Source organism: Leucopleurus acutus, assembly GCF_964270905.1.
Source record: "Leucopleurus acutus genome assembly, chromosome: 19".
NCBI lineage: Eukaryota > Metazoa > Chordata > Mammalia > Artiodactyla > Delphinidae > Leucopleurus > Leucopleurus acutus.
The window spans coordinates 41,025,194-41,048,472 of NC_139161.1; the positions used below are offsets into that span (position 1 = coordinate 41,025,194).

The window sequence follows — 23,279 nt, forward strand, 5'->3', positions numbered from 1 at the left end:
AGTAAGATATCATGAGATATCTTTCCTTTTTCCCACTTCTGTGCTTCCTGAGATCTGGCTTACACCTTCCTCTCTGGCGATAACCCCAAAATAGCATCCTTATCAATGGGTTGGTTAATATTCTAGGGATTTGAACTGTACCTATCCTATAATTTTTAAATAATCTTATTTCAGTTGCAGCCCTGCCACTGGTCATCTGTTGTGTTACTTGCTGTATAGTACAGTGTTCTGCTCTAGTTCTCTGATCCTGGGACCTCACCCGTTTGTTGTCTTTTAGGAGAAGTCTTTGAATTAAAGGCTGAACTCAACAGTGAAAAGAAAGAAAAGAAGAAGGAGGCTGTGAAGAAAGTGATTGCTGCTATGACTGTGGGGAAAGATGTTAGGTAAGGGTAATCTCTTCTGCTTTGCTCATTTTAGACTCTTACTCTATGGCTTTTACTGCCTTTTTTTTTTTTTTTTTTAAAGCAGAGGTCTTCTTAGAAGCCCACATGATTTAAATCTATTTATTTATTTATTTATTTATGGCTGTGTTGGGTCTTCGTTTCTGTGCGAGGGCTTTCTCTGGTTGTGGCAAGCGGGGGCCGCTCTTCACTGCGGTGCGCGGGCCTCTCACTCTCGCAGCCTCTCTTGTTGCGGAGCACAGGCTCCAGACGCGCAGGCTCAGTAGTTGAGTAGTTGTGACGCATGGGCCCAGTTGCTCCGCGACACGTGGGATATTCCCAGACCAGGGTTCGAACCCGTGTCCCCTGCCTTGGCAGGCAGATTCTCAACCACTGCGCCACCAGGGAAGCCCTACTGCTTTTTATTTAAAGCTATTACAGTCAGAACATATAAGAATGAGTTTGTCCCACTGGGAACATCAGGAAGTGTAGTTGCTTTTATATTAACTCTGTGACTTAGTTTTTTGTGTTTTTTTTGTGTTTTTTGAGTGAAATGAGTTTGATTTCACTTGCGTACAGATCTAGCATAAAACCTCCTGAGAGCTGACACAGTTACAAATCTGTTGCTGAGGTAGTTTTAGAAGATGATAAAAATACACTGAGAAGCAGAAGCCCATGTGTACTTTAATTGGCTCAAGCCAGTGCCCTCAACTTTACAACTCTGCCTTTAATTGCCGAATTCAAGATGAAAATCAGTGGTAACAAAATCCAAAGGGTCTTTTTTGTTTTTCCTCCCTTTATTCCTGTAATTTAGGAAGGCCATTTGGAAATAAATAAGGATTGTCTGCAGGCCCCTGAGGATTCCCGAGATCCTTTCCATGAAATCCATGAAGTCAAAGCTATTCTTGTAATAATACTTAGGTGTTATTTACCCTTTTCACTGTGTTGACGTTTGCATGGCTGGTGCCTTAGTGTGAATTAAGGCAGTGGTGCCAAACTGTAAAAGTAGTCATTGTATTCTTCACCATCATGTGCTTGCAGGAAAAAGGGCAGTTTCACTTAGGACTGTCCTGCATGAAGCACTAAAAATTTATTTCAGTTAACCTTGAACCTTGATTTCAGGTCTTTTTTTTTTTTTTTTTTTTTGCGGTATGCGGGCCTCTCACTGTTGTGGCCTCTCCCGTTGCGGAGCACAGGCTCCGGACGCGCAGGCCCAGCGGCCGTGGCTCGCGGGCCCAGCCGCTCCACGGCATGTGGGATCTCCCCGGACCGGGGCACGAACCCGTGTCCCCTGCATTGGCAGGTGGACTCTCAACCACTGCGCCACCAGGGAAGCCCGAGTTCAGGTCTTTTTAATATTCTGTGTGATAAAATAGGAATTAGGCATAAGGTACTTCTACTGCATAGCAAAGTGTGACGGTTGACTTGAAAAAAAGCCCTTGCACAATTGTTTGACTTGGGAACACCATTTCTTTGTGAAAGAAAGATTGACAGACAGAACTATAGTTAATCAGACTTCAGTATTTGGGAGACATTTTATAAAAAATGAACAAAGTGAACCTGTCACTTCAAGGGAAAAAATTTTACAGTAGATAAATTTCGACTTTAAAGTAAGAATTAGAGTGTTGGAAAACTTGTATCTCCCATCGTGAGCTTGATAGCTTCCCAATACTTAGAGATTTTTCTGATGAGATTGGTGGTGAAATTAATGACTGTGATTATTTGCTGCTGTATAATGAAATATGCCACCAGAGAGAAGATCTGCATAACTCATTGAACCAATATTTTCCAAATGACCAGTGCATACATCACAAAATTATGCATGGGTAAAATATCCATTCAAAATAAGTGATAAATGAATGGATTTTAATGCAACCAAGTACAGAAAGTTTATTGATATGGTTTCAGATTCCATATTGTACCTAGCTTTTAAGAAACTACCATTTGTGGACTAAAAACAAAAAGAAAAACAACCATTTGTCTAGCTTTAATGTATCAAAGGAGAACATCCAGTTATATGAAAAAGCTATTAAAATACTCTTCCGTTTTCCAATTTATATACGTGTATGCAAATGGATTTTCTTCTTACACTTCAGCTAAACAACATTCTACAACAGGTTGAATGCAGGAGCATGTGTGAGAATCCAGCTGTTTTTGTTTACAGTAGACATTAAAGAGATTGGCAAAAATTAAAACAATGTCATCTTAATTTAAAAAAATAAGTAAAATAGGTAGATTTTTACTTTAAAATATTTATGTTAATATGAAATGCATTGATTTTCCTTTTATTAGTTGGGTCAAATGCTGCTGATAAGAAATGGATGAGTGCAAGAATGCCAAGTAAATTGCAGCATCTAGTGGTGGATGTGAGGTGTAGTAACTCAAACATCTGAGAAGGTCCTAAGGCTAATGATGACCTTCCTAATGTCATTAAGAAAAGGGAAGTTTAAATTTAAGTGCATTCTGTGTCAGGCACAGGGACAGATGCTTTTATTTACAATGTTTTTTATAGTCCTCATGTCTTCTGAACTAGAGGTTATTCTGAATCAGAAGTTATTCCATGTTAGAGATCAAGCAGTGTATACTTGGAGAGGCTAAAGAATAATCCCAAAGTCATACAGCTAGTGGTAATGTAGCCAGGATTCTAACCTAGGGTCTGAGTCCCAATACCTGTTACTGGTCACTTCCTTCATGGGTGTATATATACAATAGAATCTAAATGTGTACATGGCACACACGTTTAGAACTGTTTCATTTTCTGAAAATGGTTAAAATTTTGAACAAAGGTCCTCATTATCTGAGAACTGTTTTAATAAGGAAACTAATCAAATAAGTTCCCACTGGTCAGGGATGGAAGAATATGTGCATTAAAAAGCATAACAACTGTAGTGCTTTGAACTGCAAAGAATTGATATGAAAAATTATGGTTAATTTTTTTGTGTGACATAGTGATTTTTTTAAAAAGTTTGTAAAGATATACACTAAAATATTATATGAAATGTATGTGCAGGATTTGTTTAGAAATTGTTTAGAGCAACTAGATGGGGTAGGGACTGGGAGAAGGCGAGTGGGTTGAGGTTGTGTATGAAACAAGATCGGGTATGTATCAATATTTGTTTGCAGCTGGGTGATGGATACATGGGTTCATTAAACTGCTGTCTCTAATCTGAAAATTTTCATAGTAAAAAGTTTTTTAAAAATCTATTTTTAGACATCTTGGAACCATTATTATAAATTCTTTAGTAATTCATTTCTGTGGTAAGTATTACCACTAGTGGACATTTGTGCTCACATCGAATCACTTTTTAAATTAAGGCTGTTTCTTTGTGTTCTGTCCAACAGCCTGGCACCAACATCTGTTCGCTTTCCCTTCCTCTTTTCTCAGCTGTCTCTTTCCAGATGTAGTGAATTGTATGCAGACTGACAACCTGGAACTAAAGAAGCTCGTGTATCTCTACTTGATGAACTATGCCAAGAGTCAGCCAGACATGGCCATCGTGGCTGTCAACAGCTTTGTGAAGGTAACTTTTTCCCAGGGACTCAAGAACGGTCTCTTCTACCTCAGAAAACCTTTTCAGAAGTGTCTCTTGATATGGTTAGTGTCTGCATTGCAAATAAGCAACCTCTGTTCCAAAAGAGAGCCTCTAGAGAAGTATTGGCCATTGAGTAGGAATATTCATGATTTAAGCATTCTGTATGCCAGAGTTTGTCTTCCACTTCAGACCATATGGTGAGCCTTCTGTCAGCTGGGCTTGGTGCATCCTTGCCAGGTGGGAGAAGAAAGCTAGGTGAAACCTCACTGTTTTATCTTCCAAGGCTGACAAATGTTGGGCATATCATTGTAGTGTCAGTAACCTGGGGTTTTACCTATTTTATCTTTGTAGAAACTATGCTTATGGTTCAGACGTAGTGGAACCTACAGGAGCTGCCTTTTAATTTTGTTTTATTGAATAGGTCTTACAGTAGTTGATTAACTTTTTTGTTATTGTGGAAATTTTCAAACATACTCAGGTTGAGGGAATAATATAATAAATTCCTAAATATCTACCTTGTAGTTTCAGTAGTTACCAACCTATGGCCAGTTTTGTTTAATTTAACTCTCCATACATGCTTTCCTGACCCCCACCTCCTCTCCTACTGGATGATTTTAAAGCAAATCCCAAACATCTTAAGAATGAAAAACTCATTTAATCAGCTGATCATTAAAGAAAGTCCTTAATATTATTGGATATCCAGTCAGAATTCTCCTATCATTAGATTTGATGAACACAGTAATAAGGTTGTTCTTATTAGGATTTTTGTTTTTTGTTTTGTTTACTTCCTTTTCCTCTGCCTGGAATTTAGTCTACATTAAAAGCAAAAATCAGACAGCATTTCTAAAATTAGCTTCTATTAAATTGTTTTGGAAAATAAACATGCTTTCTTCCTCCTCATGGAATTTTTGTTCTTTTTTTGTGTTTAACTACAAGGTACAGGATCATTGTAACATTACATTCTTTCTGTCTGGTGATTCATAGATGGATGATATCATTGGAAAGAATTTAGTTTACATTTTTTGGAAGTTAGCATGTGTATAGGTTTATAATGTTTAAAGAAATTTTTTAATATAGGGCAATTTAAGGGGTGTTCCTTCTTGGTAAGTGTTCTATTTGTACTGTGTTTGGAGGCACTTGCTAGGAAAGGAGAATATATGTTAATCAGGATTTCAGAGGACCCTCTCTGCTGCTTCGCGCAAGGAACTTATGTTGGGCACAAACCAGCTTCTAGATTCTCCTTTGCTTTCTTGGCTGTAGGCCCCAGATATCCAGCCCTCTTTTCTCCCTGCTTAATATTTGTGGAGTGGAACATATCTTTCCAATTCCTGATTTTTTTTGTTGTTGTTGTTTTTGCGGTACACGGGCCTCTCATCGCTGTGGCCTCTCCCGTTGCGGAGCACAGGCTCCGGACGCGCAGGCTCAGCGGCCATGGCTCACGGGCCCAGCCGCTCCGCGGCATGTGGGATCTTCCCGGACCGGGGCACGAACCCGTGTCCCCTGCATCGGCAAGCGGACTCTCAACCACTGCACCACCAGGGAAGCCCAATATTTTTATGTTTTATTAAAAATTGTTTTAAAGTCTTTTTCCTTATAGGCTATTATAAAATATTGAGTATAGTTCTCTGTGCTCTACAGTAGGTCCTTGTTGGTTATCTGTCTTATATATAGTAGTGTGTATATGTTAACTTTAGTTAAAACTGACTTTCCGTGAAATACTATTTGAAAGAGAAAAGATAGTTTGAAGTAAAAAAATTCTCACTGTTAAGTCCTAGGTTAACCTCCCTGAGTCTGTTTCCTCTTCTGTAGAGTGAGAGGTACCAACTTAGAGAGTCGTTAGGAGTATTAATTGAGCTCTTGCATAAAAAGCATCTGTGAAAGTGCCTGGCTTATGAGAGTTCATGAAATGATGGCTGCTGCTGCCATGATTATGAAGTAGACATTAGGCAAAGGATAACATTATTGCTACAATATTAATTTAAAGGGTTCTGACCTCTTTGATAGCTATACAGGTTCATATGGTAAAATCTTTCTGAGGGAATGAAAGCTAAACTTATTTCCAGACACAGATTTATTAGTCCATTATTTTGAAAGTAAACGTATTCAGAATGAGGAAGCACTTTGGCACAAGAGGAAAATAGCTATGATTTCTTCACAAATAATCAGAGTTTTGAAAATTCTGTCTCACTAAATTGATATTTGCGAGAAAGATACACTTTTGGGTGATAGTGATAATTCTCTAGCTTTTGCCCATGCATTAGGATTTTCCCTCCTTACTGCAGTTTTCCTTTTCTCTCTTAGAGGCATTTTGAGGTATTCCAACTTCAGTTAATGTTTACCCCAGAATCTGCCACTCCAGAGACTCTCTTGACAGCCCCACCACATGTACTTTGCTTTTTGTTTGTGAGCTCAGGTCTCCTAAATCCTTTGGCTCAGCGCCTTAGCCCCTTTGATCTTGTCTTCTAAGCCTTCTGAGTTCTACCATCTCTCTGAGAACTGCCCCTGGGAATGCCCTTCTTCCATTGCTCTGTCCTGTCTGCCAAAGCACAGACTACTGAATTAGTTAAAAAAACAAAACCAGAAAAACTCCAGAAACATATTTTCGTTTGTTGAGGGTTTTTCTGCACAAGCAGCATGCTCTCAGAACTTGGCCCAGTATGGCCTTTAGCAACGGTTCTAGTTAAACTGCCAGCTTCTTTTAATATGAACTTATTTTGGAAAGCTGTTTTATGAAAAGTAACATTTTTTTTTCTCAGAAAAAGTATGTATTTTAACCATGTGCTAGCCAGCATGTAGAAGCCACATGAGATTATGTGACAGTGGTTCTCAACTGGGGGCGATTTTGCTTCCTGGGAGACAGTTGGCATTGTCAGGAAACACTTTTGGTTGTCACAACTGATGGGAAGGTTGCTACTGGCATCTAGTAGGTAGAGTTCAAGGATACTTTAAACATCCTGCAGTGCACAGGGAGCCCCCTACAACAACATGAAGGACTAATTTGTTTTAAAAACTGAAGTAATGCCTGACATATAGTAAATGCTTAATAAATGACAGCTATTGAGAAACAGATCTAACGTGACGTACTTTCTGATTATTGTAATTTCTGTTTAGGCTTTAGAAGGTTTGTGGTGGTTTGCTGTCAGTCTGAGATGATAAATGCTGAAAAACTGAAGTCTCTCTAGATCACTTTGTAAATTTTAGAAGGATTTTTGTCAGAATATGTTTGTTGTCCTCGTGGGCAACGTTAAATCATCTCTTAATGACCTCATTTAATTTAGTACTTTATATGAATTCTGTTATCCCTAAACATATATCAATAAATAGAAGAAGAGTTATAAAATTAAAATATTATACAGAAGCAAAATTAGAAATGCGTGATGCTCTTCATGCCCAGCGTCCATAAAGGCGTACCAGAGCTGGTAGAATTTTAGGCATGTGTGAGAGTGTCAGTATGTGGTAGGCACTGGGTAAGAATGATGTAGGAGGTAACATGTTCACTCAGTCTGTGTCTGGATGCCCCAAGTAAGTAATGTTGTATTTGGTACTAAAAGATGAGTTGCTGGTAATTTCTGCAGGATCAGAGTGTTGAGTAAGTGGAATCATTGGAGGCTGCTCTGTTATAAGGGCAAGTGCCCATCTCAGTGCTTTTCGGTTTTTAAATTCTTGCAGAGGAAGGAAACAATTTTTGTTTTCCTTTATGATAAACTTCGTGGAGATCTTTTTATGTGTATTCTCACCTTAGGAATTTTAATCATCAGTTTTCATTTTATCAGTTATTACTAACTTAGGTTTTTTTTTTTTTTTAAATCTCATTTTGGGGGCGGGTTTTTAGATTTAGAGAAAAGTTGCAAAGACCATACAGAAAGTTCTCATATACCTATTTTCACACAGTTTTACTTAATGTTAACATCTTACATAACCATGGTACCTTTGTCAAAACTAAGAAATTGGCGTTGGTACATCACTATAAACTGAAGTACAGACTTTATTTCACCTGTTTCAACACAAATATCCTTTTGCTATTCCAGGATTCAGTCCAGCATACCAAATTGCATTTAATCACTTCCTTTTATAAAGAGTTGACTCACTCTTTATGAAAGTATCTCAAAAACAGAAAAGTGCTTTGTAACTGTGAACTTTTTTTTTTTTTTTCACTCCAGTACTAACACATGAGGGTTAAAACTCAGGCTCTGAAACCAACCAGACTTGGATGTGTATCCTGGTCTGCCATTCTTAGCTTGGTGGTCTCCCTAAACATCTCAGTATCCTCGTCTACAAAATGGAGATTATAAACAGTGCCTCTATCATTGGAACGTTGTGAAAAATAAAAGAGGGCTTGCAAAGCACTTAATAGTGAACCTGGTATAGAGTAAGCCCTTAATAATAACAAAGGTTTCTTTATTGTATAGTGATCGTGGTGCTGGTTATTAATGATTTTAGAAGGGTTAATATTTCAATGGCAAATTTATTTTTTAAAGGTATTTAATTCTTTTTTTAACTAAAGCTGTTTTTATTATTTTTTATAATTTTATTTATTTTTCACTGTGTTGTGTCTTCGTTGCTGTGTGCGGGCTTTCTCTAGTTGCGGTGAGCAGGGGCTACTCTTCCTTGCGGTGTGCGGGTTTCTCATTGCATTGGCTTCTCTTGTTGCAGAGCCCGGGCTCTGGTCTCATGGGTTTCAGTAGTTATGGCACGCAGGCTCTAGAGCGTAGGCTCAGTAGTTGTGTCACACAGGCTTAGCTGCTCCGCGGCATGTGGGACCTTCCCGGACCAGGGGTCAAACCCATGTCCCCTGCATTGGCAGGCGGATTCTTAACCACTGTGTCACCAGGGAAGTCCCAAAGATATTTAATTCTTTTGTATACATTATGTAAAGCCAGACATTATTTTTTAGGGTGATTCTGAGGGCAGCTTATCTACAAATGAAGTAAATCTATTTACAGTATTACTTAACACATCATTTCAGGATTACTTTTAAAAGATAATTGTTCAAGGATATGCCTAAAGCAGTTTTCGTAGGCAGCTTCCTGAAAACTGGATCTGTTGTACATAGTAATTCAGTAGTGTACCGAAAGATCACGGCTTATTCATTTCTTAGTGCCCCTTTTAAAATGATCTCAAGACTCTAATTTGGCAGGGGATTACTTACTCTCAAAAGGGAGATAATGGTGTAATAATAAATTTTTTGTTTTGTTCATTTTGCAGCATGCTTTTGTGTGATTTTAGGGCTGGTGGGCCAAGTAACTCTTGGCTTCTTAGGAGTGCCTTTTGTCCATTTGTAGATATTTATTTGTAGTGTTTTAGCTTTGTGAATATTCGCATTTCATCAAAACACATCTTAAGCTACTTATGTAAGCCCCTTAACTAAGTAATGAGTTTTATTGAGTCTAATTTTTAAATCTTACTTGTTACCAGATATTCAGACTCTCTTGCTGTTAATGGTATGTGTTGACTTCACTAGGTAGATGTGTTCACTTAGCTTCCTCATTCTGGGAAAGAAGATGGGGAAAAAAACGGAACATTGCAGAATGTCATATGTAGTCAGCATATTATTAGTTGGCAGTCTGGACAGTGTCTTGGATTAATGCATGACTGTAAAATTAACTGGTACCGTATAGTCATTGTATTCTTTTTTTTTTTTTTGCGGTACGCGGGCCTCTCACTGTTGTGGCCTCTCCCGTTGCGGAGCACAGGCTCCGGACGCGCAGGCTCAGCGGCCATGGCTCACGGGCCCAGCCGCTCCGCGGTATGTGGGATCTTCCCGAACCGGGGCACGAACCCGCGTCCCCTGCATCGGCAGGCGGACTCTCAACCACTGCGCCACCAGGGAAGCCCTGTATTCTTTTTTTTTAACAATGCATTTTAAAATTTTTATTTATATATTTATATTGGCTGCGTTAGGTCTTCGTTGCTGCACGCAGGCTTTCTCTAGTTGCGGCGAGCGGGGGCTACTCTTTGTTGCAGTGCGTGGGCTTCTCATTGCGGTGGCTTCTCTTTTTTTTAATTAATTAATTAATTTTTGCTGTGTTGGGTCTTTGTTTCTGTGCGAGGGCTTTCTCTAGTTGTGGCAAGTGGGGGCCACTCTTCATCGCGGTGCGCGGGCCTCTCACCATTGTGGCCTCTCCTGTTGCAGAGCACAAGCTCCAGAGGTGCAGGCTCAGTAGTTGTGGTTCATGGGCCCAGTTGCCCCGCGGCATGTGGGATCCTCCCAGACCAGGGCTCGAACCCGTGTCCCCTGCATTAGCAGGCAGACTCCCAACCACTGCGCCACCAGGGAAGCCCGCGGTGGCTTCTCTTGTTGCGGAGCATGGGCTCTAGGCACGGGGGCTTCAGCAGTTGTGGCATGTGGGCTCAGTAGTTGCGGTGCGTGGGCTTCAGTAGTTGCAGCACACGGGCTCAATAGTTGTGGCTCGAGGGCTCTAGAGCACATGCTCAGTAGTTGTGGCGCATGGGCTTAGTTGCTCCGCGGCATGTGGGGTTTTCCCGGACCAGGGATCGAACCCGTGTCCCCTGCATTGGCAGGCAGATTCTTAACCACTGCGCCACCAGGGAAGTCCAGTCATTTTGTTCTTAAGGAGATGATAATGACTGAAACATGCTTAGAATAAATGCCCTGTGCTTTAACGTGTTATTTGAGGCAACTCCATAAAGAAGAAAGTGAGATTCTGAACTGTTGCTGATTTTCAAGAGGATAAAAGTATGCAAATCACCTTTATTTTCCATTATAATAGTTTTGGTCAGTTATTCTACTGCGTTCAATTTATTCAAGTCTTCAGGGGCAGCAGCCAAAAGGATTGTAAATTGAGCGGGAAAATTGAAGTGTTTGTTCAGAGTGTTTGACCTTGAAGGTCATTACTAGAAATGAAAGTCTTCTAAATATAGTTAATAGGAGGAAGTCACTATATTGGGAAGTGCTATCTTTCTTGGGTTCTGAGGCTATGAAAATGAGTGAAATTAGAGAGATCATTCACAGGAACAGGGAAATGTGTGAGAGATTTCTCCTAAAGTAGCTTCTGTCTGTGATATTCCACTCCCAACGTATATCTGGATTTCCTTCTAGAGTTCTTTTTTTACAGGATCATTTTTATTTTAATCATACCCACCACTCCAGCTTGCTCCTTAAAAAAGAAAAATGAGGTCTGGGACTTCCCTGGTGGTCCAGTGGTTAAGACTCCACTTGCAGGGAAGAAGATCCCGCAAGCCACAGGGCGCAGCCAAAAAATAAAAATAAAAAAAGTAATGTCAAATTTATGTCCTCAGAATTGCTGCATATGAGACAGGGGTAGCTTATAAATCAGATTTTGTAGCTGGATAGTAAACCTTGCCTCTTTGAAGTGCTGCTAGGATGTGATTATCTCTGAACTATATAAAGTAGGAGAATACATTTTTCTCGTTGTATAAATCTGCCTGGAAATAATGTTTTGGTTATATTATTCTCCCCAGCTCCGATTATTCTTTCCCTTTCCCCCATTTGATGTTCACAACTCTTGGAACTTCTATAAGTGCAGGCGGCGGAGTGATTAGTACTCAGACACTAGAATCAGATACAGGCCTTGAGTTTTTTTTTTTTTTTTTTTTTGCGGTACGCAGACCTCTCACTGTTGTGGCCTCTCCCGTTGCGGTCCCGTTGCAGAGCACAGGATCCGGACATGCAGGCCCAGCGGCCATGGCTCACTGGCCCAGCCACTCTGCGGCATGTGGGATCCTCCCAGACCGGGGCACGAACCCTTGTCCCCTGCATCGGCAGGCGGACTCCCAACCACTGCGCCACCAGGGAAGCCCCAGGCCTTGAGTTTGTATTCAAGCATTTTCCCTTTCCAGCTTTGTTGGCTAAGCAAGTCACTGAATTTCTCTAATCCTATTTATAAATTCATTTTTAAAGCCTATTTCCTTATCTGTAATAGGTGGATTTTGATAGCAACTACCTTAGAGTTGCTGTGAAGGTAAATGGCATAGTAAGTGTTCAGTAAGTTTTAGCTATTATTGTCTTTTATCTCTTTGTCCAATTCTATTAGGTATAGTATAAAGTAAGTCAAAACACAAATTGCTTACGTTAAAAAAAAATTCAGCAGACTCCAAGGGTCCACAATGAACTGTCAGATTGAAGGGAAGTCTGTAGTTAAAGCAGAGAAAAATTTGTCTAGTATTGAGTGTGATTTTACACACACACATGCACGTGCACGCATACTTCTGTATGTATGTATATGTTTGTGTTTAATATCTGTATCTGTAAAGTATACATATTATATTAGGTCTACAGGGGGTATGGGTGGGATGGGGGAGGAGGAATGTTTTATTGCAGTCTTCCAAAGAACAGAATTTACCATAATTGGGAGGCAAGATGAATTAAAAAAAATTTCTTTTGATGCTATGGGACATGTTCCTTTGTAGCCTACATGCCAGCTCTTTGTAAGTCAACCAATGTGCTGAGAAAACTCACTTAAACCCTATTTATAAATCCATTTTTAAAGCAAAACTTCCTTCAGAAACCCCTTTCTTTCTTGGGAACTCCAGTTTTTCTGAGATTATAATTAAAAGGCCATTGTTCTTTTCATGGCAGTGTTTCCTAAAAGAACTGCCAGTTTTCTGGGGGGAAAATGTTACGCATGTTAGTCTTAGTTCACATTCAAAGTAATGGTACAAGAGAAAGAGACATAACCTTTGTTTTAATACACTAGTAAACCAGGGCAGTTACTGCAAGAGTCAGATTGTTTCTTTTGATAATGAATTATTGTTTGGAGAAGGCTCTCTGGGAAGAGGAAGTAAATCATGTTTCAATCCATTATTTTTAAAGTTTATTTTTACAAACAGATAATATATGTACTACATTCTATACAAAATTCCAAAGAAACACAGAGACAGGTGAGTTGTCCTGTATACCCCAGCTACCCAGCTGCTGTCTTGAAGTCAGTCTTTGCCTGCTTGAGATTCGATGCTCATTTTAAGTTTCCATTAGAGTGAGAGAAGCATGGCTTACTGACCAGGAGAACTCTAAGCAGCTCTTTATGGGCCCACCTCAGTATATTTCTGAAAACTTAGCAGTATGAATGTGAAGATTAGGAGATGAAAGCGGAAAGGTAGAATAGAAGGAATTTTAGAGGAATAGCAGTAGAGTTTTGTTATTGGGGGTGTATCTCCTCTGGTCAGTCATTGGCTCAGTGACCATTTGGCAGTGATCTTTTTTCCCCATGCAGACTTTTCTAAACATAATCATATAATCTGATCTCTCTGGATCTTTTAATTAGATTTACTTTTCCCTGTTTCTTTTCTTGTTTTAATGTGATAATAAGTGAAAATTGCCTGTTTTACCACCAGAACCTATACGTCATTAGCTGCATTATATACTTGGTTTAATTTCTAGTTACCTGTGATGGTAGCAGAGGAGTTCTAATTGTTCATTCTGTTCATTTCCTGTTAACAGACCTCATATTTAATTTTTTTTAACATTAAAAAGATTTGAGTGGCAGAAATGGTAAGTTGTGACAGGACATTTGTTTTGGACGAACTGGTGACCAAGACTGGGCATGTGTTGGCAGCAAGAGAGGAAAACAGGCATTTGTTCTTCCAGTGTGACATTTTGATCCTTTATCCTGTAATCCAGTGTATTAAGTGTATTATACAGGGGAAACACAGTACCTTTTCCCTGCATGTAAAGCACTGAGATGATGGAGATTATTGTTTCACTTTTCATGCTTTTAATTTTTACTAAAGGCCATGCTTGATGGTGTGGTTGGCAAAGAAAAATTAAGTCAGGAAAGAACCTCATGCATGCTATCATGTGATAGGTGAACTAGATAATCCTTCTCGATTTGTCTTAATAAAATATTATATCCATAATCATACTTACCAAGTGAACCTTTGATTTTTTTTCATCTTGGAATTTTTTGTCCTGATCACTAAGTTATAACTGAAGGTGATTCCATTTGTGGCATCATTATCTTAGTTAATGGATACTGTCATGAATGTATTATTGATTTAAAAAGCCATATTCTCTAGAATTTATCTTCTAGGTAAAATCATATACTGGGATAATCTGCAGAGTACCCAAGTGATATGGGTATTAAAATCAATAGCTAAACTGTAACCATTATGTTTCTTCTCTTGCTAGCAAAAGGATAATCATACAACTCTTAGTTTCTCAAGCTTTTAACAGGGACTTCAGTCAGAACTAAAAATGAGTTGACATTTTTGAGAATCTTTTCAATATACATAATTAATGAAGCTGCTACCTATTGCATCTCACTTATGCTTACAGAATATTTATATATAGCCTTACTGTGCTAATATTTAGCGACAGCTGAGAGCCTCACTGCAAAATGTTGTTGTAAATTCATTTTTACAGAGCTATAGTTTTTTGTCTGTTTTGTTTATTTTTCTGTGTTTTTATAATCTTAAAATTACTTTAAACATTCATTGGTTGTAGATTTCTTAGTTAAATTAGACATAATCTGTAATTTTGATAAAGTGTCCACTGTTTTTTCTTGCAGCTAGTATGGATTTCCGGGTCTGTTAAGTCAGGATACAAGTGTACTTTCTTAAATTTATTTATTTTATTTAGGGCTGCATTGGGTCTTCGTCGCGGTGCGGGCTTCTCATTGTGGTGGCTTCTCCTGCTGCGGAGCATGGGCTCTAGGCGCACGGGCTTCCGTAGTTGTGACACACGGGCTCAGTAGTTGTGGCTTGAGGACTCTAGCGGGCAGGCTCAGTAGTTGTGGCGCACGGGCCTAGCTGCTCCGTGGCATGTGGGATCCTACCGGTCCAGGGCTCAAACCCGTGTTCCCTGCATTTATAGGCGGATTCCTAACCACTGCGCCACCCGGGAAGCCCTCAACAGAATTTTTTTTTTTTTTTTTTGCGCGCGGGCCTCTCACTGTTGTGGCCTCTCCCATTGCAGAGCACAGGCTCCGGACGCAACAAGTGTACCTTCTTATATTTGGTAGCAATTTTTCATTTATCATACTGCCTGAGGTAAGGATACATTTGAGGTACCATATTTCATTGATTCTAAGATGCATTATTATTTCCTGTATTACGTAGAAAGAAAAATACCTCCTATTAAACTGACATGCCGTTGATTATTAAATATATCCCAACTTCAGAGATGTTAATATGAAAAACTGTGCAACTTAGTCTTGATGAATTATGGTAATATTGCCACCTTAACTTTGTAGAAGGCTTTGTAGAAAGCACTTATACATAAGTCATCTGATTTTATCCTCAAACTAAAGCTTATCTGTGAGGTGGATTAAATTATCCCATTTTCAGATGAGGAAATTGAATTTCATGGAGATTATGTGCTTTCCTAACATCATGTTACAGTGAACTATGGTTTCAAGGTCACATTTTCTTACTCTGAGACTTAAGGTGTGATTGACACCTGAAGTATCACCTCCCCACCCCCCAGTACATGCACGCCCATACACCTATAAAATTGTTTGGCCTAGATTTTTCTTTCCATTGCTTAATGTACATGTTTCATGTTTAAACTTCACTGTTTTGTGTTTTTTGTCTTGTTTTGGCTGCGAGGCATGTGGGATCTTAGTTCTCCAACCAGGGATCGAACCCATGCCCCCCTGCAGTGGAAGCACGAGTCTTAACCACTGGACCGCCAGGGAAGTCCCTAACCTTCACTTCTTTTACAGCTGTTCATGTGTCTTAATTCTACTGATAGTGTTGACTACTATTAAAATTATTATTGTTTTAATAGTAAATCATGAGGGACTCTCTGCTAATATGTGAATTGTTTTAATTCTGTGTTGCTTGACCATGAGGAAGCTATATATGCCATCATTGGTGGTTTATTATACATTTTGAAAGCAGTGTATCTCTTTCTATCTGACTGCGTAAAATGTTCAGGAACGGTTATGGGTTGAGATCTATGAAGTGATCCAGAGAAATAGTTGTACTGTTCTTGACAAATCAAGGTCATATCTGCTTCTTTCCCAGGTGGTGGGTAATGCTGTAGCAGCATTATCTGAAATCAGTGAATCTCACCCAAACAGCAACTTACTCGATCTGAATCCACAGAACATTAATAAGTTACTGACAGCCCTGAATGAGTGCACCGAACGGGGCCAGATTTTCATCCTGGACTGCCTGTCTAATTACAACCCTAAAGATGACCGGGAGGCTCAGAGGTCAGTCTGTTTTTCTGGATAGTATCTAGGAGTCTTGCCCGGTTCAATAATTTCTAGTAAGTCTGTATTAGAATAAGGGTCTGTTACGTTGGGAAAAGCAGTGGCTTATGGGATATATATTGCTATCCTGTGGTATTTTGTCAATGTATTTAGGAACATTTTAGGTGGTAGAGTAAACCATGCAAAAAATAGCTCTTCCTAAGAGGAGATGTGTATTTTTCATTTCTTCTTTGAACAGTATAGTTACAACCCTCTGAAAAACTCTCCCTCATCATGGTCTCACATCTCCCATACAGCAATTCCTAGCCATTTGGCAAACAAAGGTTTTTTGAGTGTCTCTCACTGTAGTAACAAAATTTTCGTTCTTTTAGATACATAGTAAGTGGCTTGATACTAGTTATTGAGCTGCCTTATACCTATAATTAGTACTAGAGAAACTGTGTTGGAGCCAGCAAAATGTATGATGTCTTCCGTTAGATATAGGAATCTCATCAGTCTGAATTTGGAGAAGATTTTGGAAGGCACACCTGGATTGTTCTGCTCAGCTATACCACTTTAGTGTTGCAGATTTTCTTTGACTATCAGATACTGACTACTAAATTTCATATACACATACATACATTTTAGTTTACAGAATTGGAAGTATCATCAGTTTTTATTGAGCATTTTGTGTATATAGGCACTGTACTAGGCAAAATAATTCTGAAGAATTGTTGGCTCTTCATTTCATTTTATTTTATTTATTATTATTTTCTTTTGCGGTACGTGGGCCTCTCATCGCTGTGGCCTCTCCCGTTGCGGAGCACAGGCTCCGGACGCGCAGGCTCAGCGGCCATGGCTCACGGACCCAGCCGCTCCGCGGCATGTGGGATCTTCCCAGACCGGGGCACGAACCCGTGTCCTCTGCATCGGTAGGCGGACTCTCAACCACTGCGCCACCAGGGAAGCCCTGGCTCTTCATTTTAATTATGGTAGATAGGAACCTTCCTTGCCCGGCTAAAGCTCGAGCTACTATAATGTAAGTGCTCTTCACTTGTCTGGGAAATTGTTCCTTCTGGATTTAACCAAAGCTCACCCTGATAGTTTCTTTCCATCACTGAAAGTACAAATATCTTCTGGAAATAACTTTACATACAATTTTATTTTCTCTTGGTCATTGACATCTCACACTTAACTCATTCACTCAGCAAATATTTATTGAGCCTGTGCTGTATGCCAGGCATTGTTCTAGGCTCTGAGGATATAGCAGTGGACAGACAAAAACCATAGCTCTTATGGAACACTTATTCTGAGGGATAGGGCAGAAGTATATATAATATGTATACGTAATACAGCATATAATAGGTCAGATGATGATAAGTGCTAACAAGAAAGATAAAGTAAGGAGGAGATCTAACAAATGCTGGGTGGTCAGGAAAGGTCTCCCTGAGAAGGTAGCATTTGTATAAATACCTAAAGGAGGTCAGGGAGTCAGCCAAGTAGATACAGGAGGAAGGGAGAGAAACACAGCTTACTTACCTTGTGTCCTTAACTGAGTCAGCTAGCCACTCACGTTGCCTAAGAGCTATCAAAATTAGGTTAATTTCTGAAGAACCCTCAATGGATAACTAAATATTCTATATTTTATGAGACATTTAAATGTAGGTGGCAGGGACTAGGAGAAGGGGATGAGGTTGAGAGAGTATTGCAGTGGTGTTGTGTTGTTAAAAACAAACAAACAAACAAACACCCTTCCCGAGATTCCCTTATTATGCTGAATGCAAGAGGTTGGGTGGTTTTCCCTGTCACCCCATCTCCTTCTGCATCTTACAGTGAAACTTCAGCCACAGTTGGTTGCTATCTCTCACTATGAAATAACTCTCAGAATGCTTAATTTGACTTCCTATAGGCTGAGGAGAAATGGGCTGTGAGGCAGGGAGCCCTTACATAATATGGGGAGACAGAGAGGTCTATAAAATAGGAAGGTAAATGGTGTGAGCTTCAGGTGTTTGGGGTATTGGCTAGTTCCCTTCCAGTTTGAACATCCCTTATTGCTGGTTTCCTAAAGTCTTCTGATATCCCTGCTCTGTTTGTAGTTTACTGGGATTGAGGCGTCCACAGTGTTGGATCCCAAATTTACCTATGTATGGAGTTTTGACTTTTCTAACTGATTTTCTAATTTCTTTATACCTGGGCCATGGGAACCTCTGAGAACATTACCTTATAGATTGGGTTGAGCAAAGAAATTATAATTTAAGGTACTAATTTTCATTTTCTGTCCTCAGTATCTGTGAGCGGGTAACTCCTCGGCTATCTCACGCCAACTCAGCAATGGTGCTTTCAGCAGTTAAAGTCCTAATGAAATTTCTAGAGTTGTTACCCAAGGACTCTGACTACTACAATATGCTGCTGAAGAAGTTGGCCCCTCCTCTTGTCACATTGCTGTCTGGGGAGCCAGAGGTGCAGTACGTCGCCCTGAGGAACATCAACCTAATCGTCCAGAAAAGGTTGGGAAAAAATGAATTGGTGATTAAAGTGTTTGTAATTTTGAATTAAACTTAATAACATCATTATTAAAGAGGACTGTGTTAAAACTCTGTTTAATGTATGGAAATGAAAATACTGTATGGTAGAGCAACTTGCCCAGGGTCAGGAGGCTAACAGTTGATTTTAGAGTGTTCCTACAATGAATGCCTGGTGTTGCTCTACAATTTAGTTTCTTTTCTGAAGGAACTCTTAGTTGTATGATAGCTAGTGTCTGCTTAATATGGTTCAGGCTGTAATTTAGATCAGGTTGTTGTTCTTCCAGTGGTTCTTCTCGGGAATATATACTTTACTCCCTAAATAGTATAAAAATAGTCTGCCAGATGGATCTGGTTAGAGGGGTGTTGAGGAAGTTTGTGAGTTGTTTTCCCCTGGAGTGGAGTGTGTGAATGGAGAGCAGAGAAGCACAGGTTAGGTATTAATGCAGACTCAGAAGGATATATCAATATATGCCTCACCTTCGTTATCTTGTGTTTCTGTGTACCACAGGCCTGAAATCTTGAAGCAGGAGATCAAAGTTTTCTTTGTTAAGTACAATGATCCCATCTATGTGAAACTAGAGAAATTGGACATCATGATTCGTTTGGCATCCCAAGCCAACGTTGCTCAGGTCAGACTTAAAGTATATTCAAGTTAAGATCTAATAACTTAGATCTTAAGATCTGGCCTTCAGAAAAACCTAGGCCATGAAATTGCTGTTGGAGAATCCTTAATGATTGTTTACTTCATGGATTTTTAACAGGTTCTGGCAGAACAGAAGGAATATGCCACAGAGGTGGATGTCGACTTTGTGTGCAAAGCTGTGCGGGCCATTGGACGGTGTGCCATCAAGGTGGAGGCAAGTGTCCCGTGGTAGTTGTGATCACGTTGTGGGACTCTGGGTATTCTCTTCACCTCTTTCCTTACATTTTTAAGTTTAAATTAAAAATACATTTTTAAGTTTATCAAAATAATAAAGCACATTGTTAAAATATTAAAGAATTTTTAATGAAAAACAGCTGTCCCTGGTCCCTCTCTTTCCCAAGGGAATCATGTTTAACTCTGTTCCTAGCTTTAGTTATTTTGATTACTTCCATATCTCTAATATCCTTATGCTGCTATTTATTGATTTACCAATTGTAGACATTGTCTATTAACTTTCTGCTGTGAGAGAAGCAACTTGGTTCATATACTCCATCACTCCTACTTCTACCCTTCTGTATAGATCCCCTGTATAGTTATATCATGAGGTTTTTGTTCCTATATTATCTTTGTAAATTGAGATAATATACCTTTATTTCTTGTTCTATCAACTAGAGTCTTGCAAAGCTTGCTGTGCGTATTATGCCTGTAAATATGTAGAGCCTACACAATCAAATGATTGCGTTTTCTTTCTTATGAAGGCTTTTGTTTTTTCTGTAGTTTATAATGGCCTTTGTCTTTTTTTTTTTTTTTTAATTTCATTGTGCCTTCATTGCACTCCTATCTTCTTCCAACTTTTCAAGCATAATATCAAATTAATAAAACTTTTCTTTTGTTCTAGACCCTTCTCTCTTCCAGTCCTGTGTCCTTCCAGTCCTTACTCCAGTCTGGGTGGTTGCTTTCTTGTGTTCTGCACAGCCGTCTTTCCATATAGCCTCCCTTCATTGCTGTTTCTTGTTATGGGTACTTTTTCATAGCATTCCTCTTTTTGTGGTTGCAATAGTTTCTTAAATCTCTTGTGATGTGAATTACAGTTTTTGGTTTTGCTTCTGCAGTTTGAATTTAATTATCTGGAGTATTTTATGGTGATGGTTGCATGTTTATATATGATTTTTTAATTGAAGTGTATACCATACTTACAGTAAATTACTGCCTATTTGTGTTAAAAATGAGATGACAGAAAAGTTGTCAGGACTTCTGTGCACATAGGCAGGGCTGTTGACTAGCAGGTTTCTGCTTTAGGGCAGGGAGTTGATCTTTACTTGGAAGTCCTCTTGAAGAGCTTCTCTGTGGTCTTAGAGGGCAGATTGGTTCTAGCTTGGTTGCAGCCTTCCAGTAGGTATTAAGGGTTACAACTTACAAGCACTGCTTTATCAGTCACCAAGCCGCTGTTGTTTTTCCTCATTCAGAAGTTTGTTGCAATTAATGATGGCTTCTGTGCACAACGATATTGTGGATTCAGAGCTCCATATTTGTTCTTACTACTTGACTACGTGCAATTCTGCTTTTTTTTCTTTTGGCATTTTATTTATTTATTTATTTATTTATTGGCTGTGTTGGTTCTTCATTGCCGCGCGTTGGCTTTCTCTAGTCGTGGTGAGTGGGGGCTACTCTTCGTTGAGGTGCATGGGGGCTTCTCATTTCGGTGGCTTCTCTTGTGGCAGAGCTCGGGCTCTAGGCGCGTGAGCCTCAGTATTTGCAGCACGCGGCCTCAGTAGTTGTGGCTTGTGGGCTCTAGAGCACAGGCTCAGTAGTTGTGGTACACAGGCTTATTTGCTTCGGCGTATGTGGGATCTTCCTGTACCAGGGCTCCAACCCATGTCCCCTGCATTGGCAGGAGGATTCTTAACCACTGCACCACCAGGGAAGTCCCTACAGTTCTACTTTGAGTCAGATTGGACCATATGATTTCACAAGGATAGTTACTAAAATAATTTGTACAGTATGACCAGTGCTTCACAGGAACAGAAGGAAACAGATGCTGTGAGAGAGAAGTGTCTCTGAAAGCCAAATTCCTAATTGGCCTTCCTTGTTTTTATTTACTGAATGCTGCTTCATATAGTTACCACTGATAAATCATTTAGTAGACTAGTTGTTATAGCAAGAAGTCAATTAATCCTGATTTCTACTTCTGGTTCTGCCAGCTCAGTTGCTTCACATACTTAATATATACTTCTGTTGCTCCATTTGAGAAATGGGAAAATCTGTTTATTGGATCTTGATGTGTTATGTCTTTTTTTTACTACCACACTTCTTAACTTACCACCAGTACTTAACCTTTTTCTTTTCTCATTGTGGAATAGCCACCTGCTTATGGTATTAATGCAGACAATTTTCAGAGCTATTTTGGTAGCAGAAGAGTCATTTTGTGCTTTTCACTGCCAGAATGTCATTGTCTTACTAACCTCTCTGACAGTGCTCTTGCAAAGAGTCTCATTCCAAAGTTAAAGAGATTTTTCTATCCCTGGAATTACTAGAAAGTGTTCTCAAAGCATCTAGATTCCTAGTGGCTGTTAGTACCGTCTATTGTGACTAAATGGAAAAGTTATCCATCATCTTCTGGAAGAGATGAACTTCTGGTGGCTCTCACTTCTTCCTTTGATTCAGGGTGCCCTGGTGGGAATATGAGTGTGTGAGGAATGAACCTCCTTTGGAAGCTTAAGATCAGCCTTCAAGAATACTGCCTTTTGGATAGTGTTCTCTTATCTCCAGTTACCTGGATTTGCCTAAGAACTTTTCTTAGAATTGGTTAAATCATGAAAATTATTAGTTGGAAAGAGTTGCCTAGTCCAGACACAGTTATTGGGGCAGGAGAGGCAGTGATTGCCTGTTTTTAACTAACCTATCCATGGGACAAGGGCAAGAACCAGCGAGGGAATTGTAATAGCCTTTCTCTGTAGCTTCCAGACTGAGCTGCTGCTTTTCTCTCAGGGCATCTGGCCCTTTTTAAATGTGTAGTTGGTTTCAAAGATATGACAGATGAGAAAAAAAGAATTTTAGTTTAGTGCTTAGCTAAGATAACAGGGCCTATTGTAAAATTGGGTGTTAAGAGTTGGAGTTGTTTTTTATCATGACTGTAAGTACAGGTGTTTCCTTGTTGCTTTAAGTATCCTGAGGTGAAAAAAATGTATAATTTTATCATATTAAGTTGGTTAGCTTAAAGATTAAGCATAAGCCATTGAGTCAATAAGTAACACTGAAAAAGCAATTTCATAGTACTGTTTTTTCAGTAACTTTTGCCTATTCTTTTTTGTTTGGTTGTTTTTTTTTAATAGATTTTACTCTCCACCCCACCTCCAGCTTTATTGAGGTATGATTGACAGATTTAAAGCTGTATATATTACAGCGTATATCTGTTTCTTTAAGGAGGAAATAAACCCCTGCCCTCCTTTTCCTACAAATAAAATGATTTGGTTGGGAGATTTATTTATATGTTTGGTTTTGTTTGAGAGAGGTTAAGTCACTAAGTTAAGGTATTCCTCACTTCCCACTCTTCTATTCTTTGGTGTTTACCATTTCTCAGTTTTGTAGCTCAAGATAAGGTACTGACTTATGTCTTATGCAAACAAAAAGCATATGTATTTACTACATAAAATCATTTTAAAAAGACAAGTTAAAAGTAGAACACTGCTTTCTCCTACCCCTGTTCTACCCTTCCAGAGATGATGTGGACATGATTTTAAGTCTTTGTTTACATAGTCCTCCATAAACAGGTGTGTTTTTTACAAAAACGAGATCATTCTACAAATGCTATTTAATGTTTTGTAGTCTGCTTTTTTTGCTTATTATACATGGACATTTTCCCATGTTACTGATAATATTTTACATCATTTTTAGTGGTTTGTAGACATACTGTGTGATTGCTTCATAATTATTTAGCCTTTCCCTTCCTGTATGGACCTTAAAGTTGTTTCTGCTCTTTTTCCAAATAATGGTTATAAGGAGGATCCTTGTAGCTAAATCTTTGATCTCTAGTTGAGGTGACATTTTCTTCATTACGCTTAGCCATTTGGAATTGCTTTTTC

General features: G+C 39.2%; 1 protein-coding gene across 1 annotated transcript in view; it reads left to right on the forward strand.

Moving 5' to 3' along the window:
• LOC309976210 (AP-2 complex subunit beta-like) overlaps positions 1-23,279 on the forward strand; it is a 45,067-nt gene that overhangs the window by 14,753 nt on the left and 7,035 nt on the right. Inside the window, 6 exon segments of the mRNA XM_082861773.1 lie at positions 278-383; positions 3,766-3,901; positions 15,860-16,050; positions 18,315-18,536; positions 19,063-19,183; positions 19,316-19,411. Coding sequence (XP_082717899.1) covers positions 278-383; positions 3,766-3,901; positions 15,860-16,050; positions 18,315-18,536; positions 19,063-19,183; positions 19,316-19,411 — 872 coding nt within the window.